We start from the raw sequence: 13,185 nt of genomic DNA, 5'->3' as shown, positions 1-13,185 counted from the left end.
GGCTGGGATATGCTCCTGGAGAACCACGGCTCACCACTGAAGGCTGTGAACGGAGGGAGAGGTAGACTTGTTTCCCATTTCCACGTACATTGCTGGACAAGCTGGGTGCCGGCCGAGGCACTGGCTTATGTGAGTGCACACCTGATTGATTTTAAACAAATTTTTAATAAATTTGCATTTGCTTGCTACACTATGATGGTCCTTTGTATATCTCTTTGAGTCAACTAGTACGAGAGGTTTTACTTTCCGTGAGGAGAAACTATTGATGTGATCAGTGAAGGAATGGTTATCCTTAAATGAACCAAATGCGAAAACACAGACTAGGTCTGGTGAGTGGCCATTCTATTCGGTGGTGGTGGAAGCACTGGGTCGGTGTTTGTATTAAGCACTTTAAGTTGAGACAGAAGCACCATTGAGAAATTTGCTGGCACTGAAGGGATTGCTTATATTTATGCACTATATGTATTTATGCACTATGCAGGAGGAACTAATGCATTTGTGATATTAATGTTACATTATGCTCTAGTTTGGTCTATATTGTATGTCTATATGTCTATATTGTATGTGGTTTACAAAAAGCATTTTTTGTCACATTGTTGGAATTGTTTCCTGTGGATAATTTTTAAAGATACTCACAGCAATCCTATATAATTTTGGGATATTTGAGCACTTTAGCCATTTGTGGTTTGATTAGGATAAGTTTTATATATATTTTGTAGTATAATATATATTTTCTTAAATATTTAGTAACAGTGCGGAGGTTGGTGACCTGGTTGACAGGCATACCCTGCAGTGGTACCATTACACTTTTGGGTTTATAGTTTGAAAAGCAGTGTTTAGTTTTATTTAAATATTTTGTAGTGGTGTTAACACATTTATAGGCTTATAATTTTGAATCACAGGGTTCTAAAAGTGACTGGTCTGGTGGCAAGTCATTTTCCATCCACAGTTTTGCCCAATTAGGTCAAAGGAATTAGGTCAAGCAACATGGCTTCTAATTTGTTGTGGATCATGAATTCCGTTATCCTTTGCTTCACCTCAAGGAGACAAAGGTTAGGAGTCTTTCAGTAAAACAGATCTTTTTTAAATACCCTAAAAATAAAAAATATCAAATCATCTACATGTTAAAACCTTTCTTTTCCAAAGAATTGAGTCATTGGCTCAGTTTGAAACCAGTTTTAAAATGATTTATCTATAGATTACTATCTCTGTGTGTAAGGGACTGTACAATTGGCTGTGTGTTGGCGTCAAATTGCTACAGCCCCATCTAGCATCTTCTTAGATAGGACAATAACCCACTGCTGGTAGATGAAAACCTTCTCTATATTGTACCAAAATCCTAGCCATAGGCCCATTCACGACATCCCTAGCCATAGGCCTTAATATTTGAATAAAGGAATCATGTCCACCCAAGAAATAGGTTTTCCACACTTCGCCATAGCTTGCAAAGATGGCCATGATGACATCTAACATTACATTGATATGAGGGAATGGAAGAAGGTAATCCCACATCCATCCTGTTCTGCAGTAGTATCAGAATGTCAGAGTGACAACTTCAGCCTTGCCCCAAATAGGCCACGCCTCAATGCGCTTCACTCTGCCCCCAGAGCTTAGTCATTGACCTACTAACAGAATTCTTGGGCACACCACCATACGCAAGAGCATCTTCTGGAGCATTCATTTGGGTGCAAAACGCCAGCATATATAAGCCATTTTCCCTTTTGCATCTCCTCTCTCCTTGGGAGCACCACAGTGTTGGGACCAAGCTCCCTGTATACTATGTTGTAGATCCACAGCCTTCCACTTCTGTCACCAAGATTGACAAGATGTTTTTCTGTAGTATATTAGTCTCTCTATCTCCCACTATAGCTCTGACCAGCTGGGCACACTTCCTTATGAGACTCTCGTTCCCAGGTACACTAGTACTCACGTCAGAGGACACTTAGCCTGGCCTAAAAGGCCTTTGCATTCTACTCACAGTCCAGTCAGACTGAAAAGGAGTCAGGGCGACAACAGCTGGTCCTTCTGGGTGTTGAACTACCTCATCAGGGGGTTCAGCCCAGTGAAGGCCCATGTTGGTAGCTATGGCGCTCCTCCTGACAATAGATGGTGTGTGAATAATTCTCTCAGAACCCAAAAAAAAACAAAAAACTTATATATATATTTTAAAGATATAAAGTGATAAGTGCCTAATACAAATCCACAGTGTTAAATCAAACTCCACCATACCATATAAGCATAACAATATTGACAATAATATTCATAGCCAACATTTGTTAAAACAAGTTATAAAATAAAAGTGCTAGTGCCAAAGTGCAAAAAGGTAAACACTCTGTCTTATATGCCAGATTTTATAATAATATGTGATTCAGTGTTTAATGTCTACACCCGATATGAAGAGAGAGGTGTACCAAAATGGCAGCTCCAGATGACATCTGACGACGAAACGCGTAGGGAATGGCCATAGGACGTACACAGACTCTCTCTCGAGGTGGTGGCAGTGAATGTATCTCATGATATACAGTGCTTGTTTCTCTGAAATTTTGTGAATAATTTTCTTTGGATTAAATAAATTGGATTTTGTTACAATATCACACTATGGATATTTTACTTTTTTCATCCAAATAAATGAATTGTGGTGATGACAAGTAAGATGCAATTGGACCAGCATTATATAGCGACATAGGGGCTCACACTGTGGAGGCGCTGTAACCCCTGCAGGGGAGCTGGTGAGTGCGAAATTTGATTCCTGCACAAAAATCGCACAGTTTTTTTCAGAATCTAAGAAGCACTGAGCACTAGCCACTTTATTACTGTTTGGAAGTTTTTTCTAACAATGTGGTTTTATGGACATTAAACACTGAATCACATATTATTATAAAATTATTGTCAATATTGTTATGCTTATATGGTATGGTGGAGTTTGATTTAACACTGTGGATTTGTACTAGGCACTTATCACTTTATATCCTTAAAATATATCTATAAGTTTTTTGTTTTTTTGGGGGTTCTGAGAGAATTATTCACACACCATCTATTGTCAGTAGGAGCGCCATAGCTACCAACATTACCTTCTAATATAATTAAAGGGCTTTGCAGGCTCCCATCAACAGATCCTTGCTATACCCGCTTTTTCCACCCTGCAGCTCCATTCATGCTGCTGGCTGCCTATCACAATAATACATGTCAGAGCCAGAGCCAACACTTCCTTGATATGTCAATCAAAAATCGGAAGAAGTTCTGGACAGCCGCACTCCAAAGAAATCTTTGCCTTTTATTAAAAAAAAGTAATCAAAGATACATGCCACAGCAGAACGGACAAAAGAGCTTACGCGTTTTACACTACAAACAGTGCTTAATCATATCTAGCTCACTATATGCATTGCCAGCACGTGGGCTTCTAAACTGGAGGAGAGGTTTTCTACCCTTGTCTTGTTTTCTAGCCTTGTACCTATAGCGGTTTCTACTTCCTTGATATGTATCATATACAAAAAGAGAAGGAGCTGCAGGGAGATGGGACGTCCTGCAGTGAGTCACACTGATAGGAGGTCTGGTGGTTAAAGAGAGATAGAGAATTTCAACTGGGGATATAGTGACTGGAGGGGAACATTAACAAAAATTTATGAGAGGAGTGATTTGGAGAGGGAATAATTGTGCTTGGGGGGGGGGGGGAGATTGGAGATTTGGGGGGAGAAGAGCATTTGTACTAAAAGGAATATTTGGGGGGAATTATTACTGGGAGAGGGGATTTAGGAGGAAGGATTGTGCTGGGGTGGTGGTGTTGGGGGGGGAGAGAACTGGAGGGGAAGACTATTTGTACTAGAGGGGGAATTTAGGGTGCGGGAGGATTTGTGTTGAGAAGGGAAGAGGATTTATGTTGGAGAGGACAGATTTTGTGGATGTATTTGTACTGGGGGGGGGGGGGTTAGGGTGGTGGTGAAGGATTTGCATTGGGAGGGAGAGGATTTGTGCTGCTAGGGAAATGGGGGGAGTATTTTTGCTGGGGGGGTTAGGAGGAAGGATTGTGCTGGGGGGATTTGTGATGGGAGGGGGGACTGGAGTGAAGAAGATTTGTTTCCTAGAAGGGGAATTTAGCATGGGGGGGGAATTGTGTTGGGAAGGGAAGAGGATTTGTGTTGGCAGGGACAGAATTTTTGCAAGATGGGAAAAGGGGGGAAGTATTTGTGCTGGGGGAGGGGGGTTAGGGGGGTGGTGAAGGATTTGCTTTGCGAAGGAGAGAATTTTTGCTGGTAAGGAAATGGTGATTTGTGCTGGCGGGGTAGGGGGTGGGGATTTGTGCTGGGGGGTAGGGTATGGGGATTTGTGCTGGGGGGGTAGGGTATGGGGATTTGTACTGGGAGCGGTGAACATGCAGATTAGTGCTGTAATTTTTTTGGAGGGGAAAGAGTGGGGATCTTTGCTGGAAGGGTAAAGTAGGGGAGAGTAATTTTTCACCCTCCTGACCCCTATATTGTGGCTATATTTATACCATAGGCATGCACAGGGGGTGTGCCAGGTGCGGCGGTGAAGATTTCCACTACCGCTTGGGCTTCCCCCTGTGTTGCGCCCCCCAAAGTGCTGTTGGCTTCCCTGCTCTCCTCTTCACCCGGCTGCTGCGACAATGTTTCAGGTTGGAGAGCAGGGGAAGGGGCTAGTAAATATGTAATTTAGCATCCCCTTCCTTTTCTAAATGAACACAGTGAACACTCACTGTGTTCATTCATAGCTGAAGCATAGTAATGTGTTTTACTTACTAAGTAAGTGTTTACTATGATTCAGTATCAGTATGTGAATGAACAGGAAGCCACTCAGCACAGAGCACTTCCCATTCATTTAGGCCGCGTACACACGCGGGGACTGTCTGCCGAAACTAAGTTCGTCAAACAGTCCGCTCAAACTTTTGAATGAACGAACACGCCCACACACTGCACTTTTTGAGCGGACAAATACGGCAAACTTTGTTCGTCGTACTAAGTCCGCGCAACTTTTGAAATGAGCGGACTCGCCCACACACGAGGCAACAGTCCGCTCATTTCGAGCGCGTGTCAAGGTAGGCGGGGCCCGCGACGTCTCCGCCGCCTGGAATGGACTTAAAGGGGAACCCCAACGCCGAAAAAAATCGGCGTGGGGGTCCCCCCAAAGTCCACAACAGACCCTTGTCCGAGCACGCTACCCGGCCGGCCAGGAAAGGGGGGCGAGCGAGCGCGCCCCCCCTCCTGAGCCGTACCAGGCCGCGTGCCCTCAACATGGGGGGTGCCTTGGGGAAGGGGGGGCCGCGCGGCCCCCCCACCCCAAAGCACCTTGTCCCCATGTTGATGAGGACAAGGGCCTCTTCCCGACAACCCTGGCCGTTGGTTGTCGGGGTCTGCGGGCGGGGGGCTTATCGGAATCCGGGAGCCCCCTTTAATAAGGGGGCCCCCGGATAACGGCCCCCCACCCTATGTGAATGAGTATGGGGTACAATGTACCCCTACCCATTCACCTGTAAAATAAAAGTACCCAAAAAAAAACACAACACACGAGATAAAATATTTTATTGCACAGCTCCGGGGGTCTTCCGTCTTCGGGGGTCTTGTCCCCCTCTTCGGTTCTTCTGCCGGTCTTCTGTCGCCGCTGTCGCCGCCGCCTTCCGTTCTTGTTCTTCTTCTTGTTCTTCTTGTTCTTCTCCAGGAGATGTTGACACGTCGCTCTCTACGGCCGGAATGCCAGAGCCGCGCTGTGCGGCCACTTATATAGTGACAATGGGGCGGTGTCACATGGTATATGTCACATGGGTTGGTCACATGGTGACCCCGCCCCCTTACGATGTCATAGTCCCCATGTGACATCAACCCATGTGACCAACCCATGTGACATATACCATGTGACACCGCCCCATTGTCACTATATAAGTGGCCGCACAGCGCGGCTCTGGCATTCCGGCCGGAGAGAGCGACGTGTCAACATCTCCTGGAGAAGAACAAGAAGAACAAGAAGAAGAACAAGAACGGAAGGCGGCGGCGACAGCGGCGACAGCGGCGACAGAAGACCGGGCCACCGCCTGCAAAAGAGCTATAAGAAGGCGCGGTGGCCCGGCAGAAGAACTGAAGGCAGCGACAGAAGAACGGAAGGCGGCGACAGAAGACCGGGCCACCGCCTGCAAAAGAGCTATAAGAAGGCGCGGTGGCCCGGCAGAAGAACCAAAGAGGGGGACAAGACCCCCGAAGTCGGGAGAAGAGGCCGGCGGCGGGGAGGAAGAAAGCCGGACTCCTCCGCTAGCAAAAGAGCTACAAGAAGATAGCGGAGGAGTCCGGCGAGAAGACCCCCGAAGACGGAAGACCCCCGGAGCTGTGCAATAAAATATTTTATCTCGTGTGTTGTGTTTTTTTTTGGGTACTTTTATTTTACAGGTGAATGGGTAGGGGTACATTGTACCCCATACTCATTCACATAGGGTGGGGGGCCGGTATCCGGGGGCCCCCTTATTGAAGGGGGCTCCCGGATTCCGATAAGCCCCCCGCCCGCAGACCCCGACAACCAACGGCCAGGGTTGTCGGGAAGAGGCCCTTGTCCTCATCAACATGGGGACAAGGTGCTTTGGGGTGGGGGGGCCGCGCGGCCCCCCCCTTCCCCAAGGCACCCCCCATGTTGAGGGCACGCGGCCTGGTACGGCTCAGGAGGGGGGGCGCGCTCGCTCGCCCCCCTTTCCTGGCCGGCCGGGTAGCGTGCTCGGACAAGGGTCTGTTGTGGACTTTGGGGGGACCCCCACGCCGATTTTTTTCGGCGTTGGGGTTCCCCTTTAAGTCCATTCCAGGCGGCGGAGCCCGCGACGTCTCCGTCGCGGGCCCCGCCTACCTGCACACGCGCTCGAAATGAGCAGACTTCCCTCCGAGCGGGAACAGTTTGCTCATTTCGAAAGTAGCCTACACACGGGCGGACTGTTCGCTCAAACCAAGTTTCAGCGGACAGTTTTTCGGAATTTCCGAAAAACTTTGTTCGTCAAACTGTCCGCTGAAACTGTCCGCTGAAGCCCCACACACGAGCGGACTGTCCGCTGAAACACTGTTCAGCGGACAAAGTTGAGCCAACAGTCCGCCCGTGTGTACGCGGCCTTACTGTTCAGTGCAGCGGAGGCTGCAGAGAAAGGCATGTGTGTTTGAGCTTTGGGGTACACACCCTAATGCAATAGGCTGTGCACACCTATGATTTATACATATCGTGGCTATATTTCTACCTCTGTAACGTCTCCAAAATATGCTCCTTTTTAACCATTGAAACCACTAAGCAACTTATTATCTCTCGTCTTGACTATTGTAGCTCCCTCCTCATTGGCCTACCTCTCTGCAAGCTATCCCCTCTTCTGTCTATCATTAATGCTGCTGCCAATCTATTCACTGGCTTCCATTGCCAGAATAATAAAATCCAAAATACTAATTCAAAATACTAACAATAACATACAAAGCAATCTTGTCTCCAAATATCACCCAAACCATCCTCTCTGCTCTTCTCAAGAGCTCTCTAGCTCCCTTGTCTTCTCCCCCCCCATGCCTGTCTTCAGGATTTCTCCAGAGCCTCCCTCATCCTCTGGAACTCCCTACCCCAATCTGTCTGGCTATCTCCTACTCTGTCCACTTTTAGGCAATCCCTGAAAACTCATCTCTTCATGGAGGCCTATCCTGCCTTCAGCTAATAAACAAATCTTCTATTTCTCCCATCAGTTTATCCCTCAGTTATTGCCTTTTGTTTCACCAGCCCCTTTCTATTAGATTGTAAGCTTGCAGGAGTAGGGCCCTCCTAACCCTCTTGTATTGAATTGTATTGTTACTGTATTGCCTCCATATATATTGTAAAGTGCTGCTTTTGTCATTTTAATCCAAGAGTAAGTTTGTTAATTGTTTACCATTGTCCGTTGCCTCGCTGCTATGTTCTTTATCTGTTGTTTTCTTCTTTGACATGGTATATCTGCTTTCCTTTGTAATCTGCAGTCAATAAGCATATTTAGGTATAATTATAATACCCTGCAACAGAGAACTTCTATTTACAGTGCCTTGCAAAAGTATTCACCCCCTTGGCTATTTACCTGTTTTGTTACATTACAGCCTTTAGTTCAATGTTTTTTTAATCTGAATTATATGTGTTGGATCAGAACACAATAGTCTAAGTTGCTGAAGTAAAATTAGAAAAATATATACATAAAAATATTTTTCAGAAATAAAAAACGGATAATTGGCATGTGGGCATGTATTCACCCCCTTTGTTATAAAGCCCATAAAAGCTCTGGTGTAACCAATTACCTTCAGAAGTCACATAATTAGTGAAATGATGTCCACTTGTGTGCAATCTAAAAGTCACATGATCTGTCATTACATAAACACAAGACAAAAAGAGCCCTAATGCCGCATACACGCGACCGGACTTGCGTTGTATTTGGTCCGTCGGAATAGCATACAGACAAGCGGTTTTCCTGATAGGAAATTTTCTATTTCTAGGTCCGTCAGAATTTTTGAAGAAAAAGTCTGATGAAGCCCAATGATGAAGAAATGATTCCGTCTGACCTTTTCTGCCAGAAAGTCCGGTCGTGTGTACGTGGAATAAGGCTAACGCTGCGCTAGAACCAGTGAAAATTAAAATCCAAAAATGTCACCAAAAAAACAAAACAAATGAGTGATAGTGTCAAACAAAGCAGCCAGAATCAAAAAAAGTCCAGTACACAAAATTCAAACAAGATATATAAACAGACAGTGGATGCAGTGCTAAAATATTATTGATCAAAAAAATTAAAGAATTATGGGTGAAAAAGAAAAGTGAAAAAAAGAAAAAACTAAAGCAGATTCCCATCACATAAGAGAATCCATAAGTGTCTGTTTACTTCACAATAAAAAGAAAAAAAAAGTTGTGGGCATGTTCTGTAAATTAAATAATGCAAATCCTCAAACAATCCATGTTAATTCCAGGTCGTGAGGCAGCAAAACATGAGAAAATGCCAAGGGGGGGGGGGGGGGGGGATACTTTTGCAATGCACTGTATAAATGTTTTCATACAAGATTCACAACACTTTCACAAAATAGTCATACTTTTTTTTTAATTCTTTTTATTCTGATTTGAAGAATTTAAAGTATAGAATACAGAGCCTACTGGGCATACCCAGACTTGCAGGGCATAACAAATAAAAGAACAGTGGGAGAACAAAATTACAAAGAAAAACTAAAGTAAAATTGAAATTCTAACGGATAAGTATGCTCAGACCACAATAATGGAGTAATTCACAGTATTCATGGATCAAAACTCGGGGTGGAGAAATAGTAAAGCCCCATACACACTATCAGATTATCTGCTGAGTTTTTCCTTCAGATTTACCAAAACCATATAATATGAGGACAAACCTTAGGAGTTTCAATGTGTATGCAATCAGGCAGGCCCTTCTACTACATGGTTTTGGTAAATCTGAAGGAACAACTCAGCAGATAATCTGATAGTGTGTATGGGGCTTTAGGGATCATATACCTGGCACTTCCCTGTAGGTCATCACCAATCTGAATTGTAGTGTGCACAGAAAACAGCTAAGACAATATATTTTTTAACTGGGTTGCATTGAATTCTGTTGGAAGCTGTGTGAATCTTGAAAATAAATAGATACCCTAGTGTTCAGCCAGATGTTTATTTTAAGTTTTTACATTGAATTAGACCAAGGACAGCATGGGAAAAAAGAGCATTTAACTGACTTTACATTCTGAAGACTATACTATTCTTTCAGGGTCATAGTCAGATCATTACCAATTAGTGATATGCAAATTGCAGGAACTAGAATTTAGCCAGAATTGTGCAGATTTCTCCATTTGGTTACCACATTGCATTTTAGAGGGTACATCTCCAAAAGTGATGCGTCCTGAATAAGAATCAAACACCTTCTTTTGGAATGATTAAAGGGTATATATGCACTATATTGTAAAAAGTATGGGACGCTTGCCTTTACACACACACACATGCACTTTAATGGTATCCCCGTCTTAGTCTGTAGGGTTCAATATTGAGTTGGCCCGCCCTTTGCAGCTATAACAGCTTCAACACTTCTGGAAAGGCTGTCCACAAGGTTTAGGAGTGTGTCTATGAGAATTCTTCCAGAAGCACATTTGTGAGGTCAGGCACTGATGTGGATGAGAAAGCCTGGCTCGCAATCTCAGCTCTAATTAATCCCAAAGGTGTTCTATCGGGTTGAGGTGCAGGCCAGTTAAGTTCCTCCACCCCAAACTCATTTATTTATTTATGGACCTTGCTTTGTGCGCTGATCTAAAGCATTTGGTGAAGGGGGATTATGGTGTGGAGTTGTTTTCCAGGGGTTGGGCTTGGCCCATTAGTTCCAGTAAAGGGAACTCTTAATGCGTCAACATACCAAAACATTTTGGACAATTTCATGCTCCCAACTTTGTGGGGACAGTTTGGGGGATGGCCCCTTCCTGTTCCAACATGACTGCACACCAGTGCACAAAGCAAGGGCCATAAAGACATGGATGAGCAAGTTTGGGGTGGAGGAACTTGACTGACATGCACAGGGTCCTGACCTCAATGTATGCGGTATAGCAAATGCAGCATAATACTAATCATAAATACACTTACAAAAAAAATACAGTATATACAGTACACTAATGAACAATGAATGCAATAATTAATAGATACATATAAATAAAAAAGCATAAACAAAAATGAAACTCCTTATATGTGAATAAATTATAATATACAAAATGTATAATACTGATATTATTTAACCTGAATTAATAAAACAATTTATACATACATAAACGCACTGTACCTTCCTAGTTATTATTAATAAAACAGTTTAGATCTACAGTATATTGACATTTAACCCTTTGGGGTTCAAATTTTCCAGCATATAGTTCCACTTCTGCTTATGATATTAGGTGCTTTACATTTCCTCCTCTCCATCCTATTTACATCTTTTCTATCCTCCCACAAAACAGACCCCATTTGGAATTCTGTTAGTATAGTGACATACTCATAGAACAACGGGAACACAATTTCTCGGGGTATATTTATAAAATATCAGAGCAACAGCGTGAGATAAATTCTCACCCAGTCTTGGGAATATTTATGTGGATAAGTGGGAGAAAGAACTTATTAATGGGAAAGAATGGTCTCAGTTATACCTATGGATGGAACATTTATTGCACTGTACACAATGGTGCAAGAGGAAAATTTCCAACAAGATATACAGTGGGGAAAATAATTATTTAATCCCCTGCAGATTTTGTAAGTTTGCCCACTTACAAATAAATGAAGGGTCTATATATTTTATCATAGGTATATTTTAAATGATAGAGATAGAATATCAACCAAAAATCCAGAAAAAAAATACAATACAAATGTTATAAATTGAGTTGCAGTTTAATGAGTAAAATAAGTATTTGATCCCCAAGCAAAACATGACTTAGTACTTGGTGGAGAAACCCTTATTGGCAAGCACAGTCGTAGGGTGTTTCTTGTAGTTGGTTACCAGGTTTGCACACATCTTAGGAGGGATTTTGGTCCACTCTTCTTTACAGATCTTCTCTAAATCCTTAATCCCTTGTACACATGGTCGGAGATTCCGACAACCAAATCCGTCGGAGTAATTCCGACAGGTTCATTCCGGAGGAGGTCCGGAAGTGATGTTGCATACACACGGTCGGACTAAGTTGTCGGAAAATCCTATTGTACATAACGTGATGACGTTATTTCATTAGGACGGGACTACGTTCAGGCTAGTAGCCAATAGCTTTGGTCTAGGAATTTGATCTGAGCATGCGTGGCACCTTGTCCGTCGGAGTAGGCTACACATGATCGGAGTATGTCCGATCGGAGCATTTTGTCGAAAAATTTACCGGCAAGTTGGAAAAGTTGGTCCGTCGGATATTCCGACAGAAACAGTCCGATGCAAACCACACACAGTCGGAATATCCGACTGTCCGATAGGAAACATTCAGTCGGAATCTCTGACCGTGTGTACAAGGGCTTAGAGTTGTTGGCTGTCACTTGGCAACTTGAAGTTTCAGCTCCCTCCATAAATGTTCTATAAGATTAAGGTCTGAAGACTGGCTAAGCAACTCCATGACCTTAATGTACCTTGGTGGTATGTTTTGGGTCATTGTCATGCTGAAAGACCCATCCACAACCCATCTTCAGTATTTTGGCTGAAGGGAAGAAGGTTTTCATCCAAGATTTTGCAATACATGGCCCTGCCCATTGCATAATGTTTCCACCTCTTTGTTTGACTGTAGGGATGGTGTTCTTAGGGTCATAGGATTTTTTTGAGTTAATGCCAAAGAGCTTAATTTTGGTCTCAACCGACCGCAGCACTTTCTCCCAATCCTTCTCTGAATCATTTAAATGTTCACTGGCTAACTTCAGATGGGCCTGTACATGTGCCTTCTTGAGGAGACGGATATTGGGGCGCTGCAGGATTTCAATCCATGGCGACGTATTGTGTTACCAATGGTTTGCTTGGTGACTGTGGTCTCATCTGCCTTGAGATCATTCACAAGCTCCTCCTGTGCAGTTCTGGGCTGAGCCTTCACTTTTCTCATGATCATCCTTACCCTGTGAGGCACAATCTTGCATGGAGCTCCAGACCGAGGGCAATGATGGTTATATTGTATTTCTTCCATTTGATGGTCATGTAGCCTTGTGCAGGTCTACAATCTTGTCCCTGATGTCCTTTGACAGCTCTTTGGTCTTGCCCATGATAGTAAGTTTTGAATGGAAGAGATTCTGTGGACAGGTGTCTTTTATACACATAATGGGTATTTGTTAGAAGCACCTCCTTAAATTAACAAGACTATTGTACCACATGAGCACATACTGTAGCCAGTCTGTGGGAGCCAGAATTATTGTTGGTTGGTAGGGGATCAAATACTTACTTTACTCACTGAACTGCAACTCAATTTATAACCTTTGTATCATGTTTTTTTCTGTATTTTTGGCTGATATTTTGTCTCTATCATTTAAAGTTCACCTATGATAAAAATTATAGACCCTTCATTTCTTTGTAAGTGGGCAAACTTAAAAAATCTGCAGGGGATCAAATAATTATTTCCCTCACTGTAGACCATTTTATAGTTTACCAACTAAAACCTTTTGTATATTTTGTTTGCTATGCAGTGTGGAGTCATATAGATATTTTTGAACATTAGTTCTTTTGTTGATATGCACATT

General features: G+C 43.4%; 1 protein-coding gene across 1 annotated transcript in view; it reads right to left on the bottom strand.

Moving 5' to 3' along the window:
* Positions 1-12,457, bottom strand: part of LOC143960941 (uncharacterized) — a 34,618-nt gene extending 22,161 nt beyond the window's left edge. Inside the window, exons 1-2 of the mRNA XM_077469978.1 lie at positions 12,097-12,457; positions 7,880-7,958 (exon numbers count right to left, since the gene is read on the bottom strand). Coding sequence (XP_077326104.1) covers positions 7,880-7,958; positions 12,097-12,222 — 205 coding nt within the window. The 5' untranslated portion in view covers positions 12,223-12,457. The remainder of the gene's footprint in view (positions 1-7,879; positions 7,959-12,096) is intronic.
* Between the last annotated feature and the right edge of the window lie 728 nt (positions 12,458-13,185).

Source organism: Lithobates pipiens, unplaced genomic scaffold, assembly GCF_037356315.1.
Source record: "Lithobates pipiens isolate NorthernLeopardFrog02 unplaced genomic scaffold, aLitPip1_a1.2 Scaffold_8, whole genome shotgun sequence".
Taxonomy (NCBI): Eukaryota; Metazoa; Chordata; class Amphibia; order Anura; family Ranidae; genus Lithobates; species Lithobates pipiens.
This window is presented reverse-complemented; position numbering and strand designations above follow the sequence as displayed.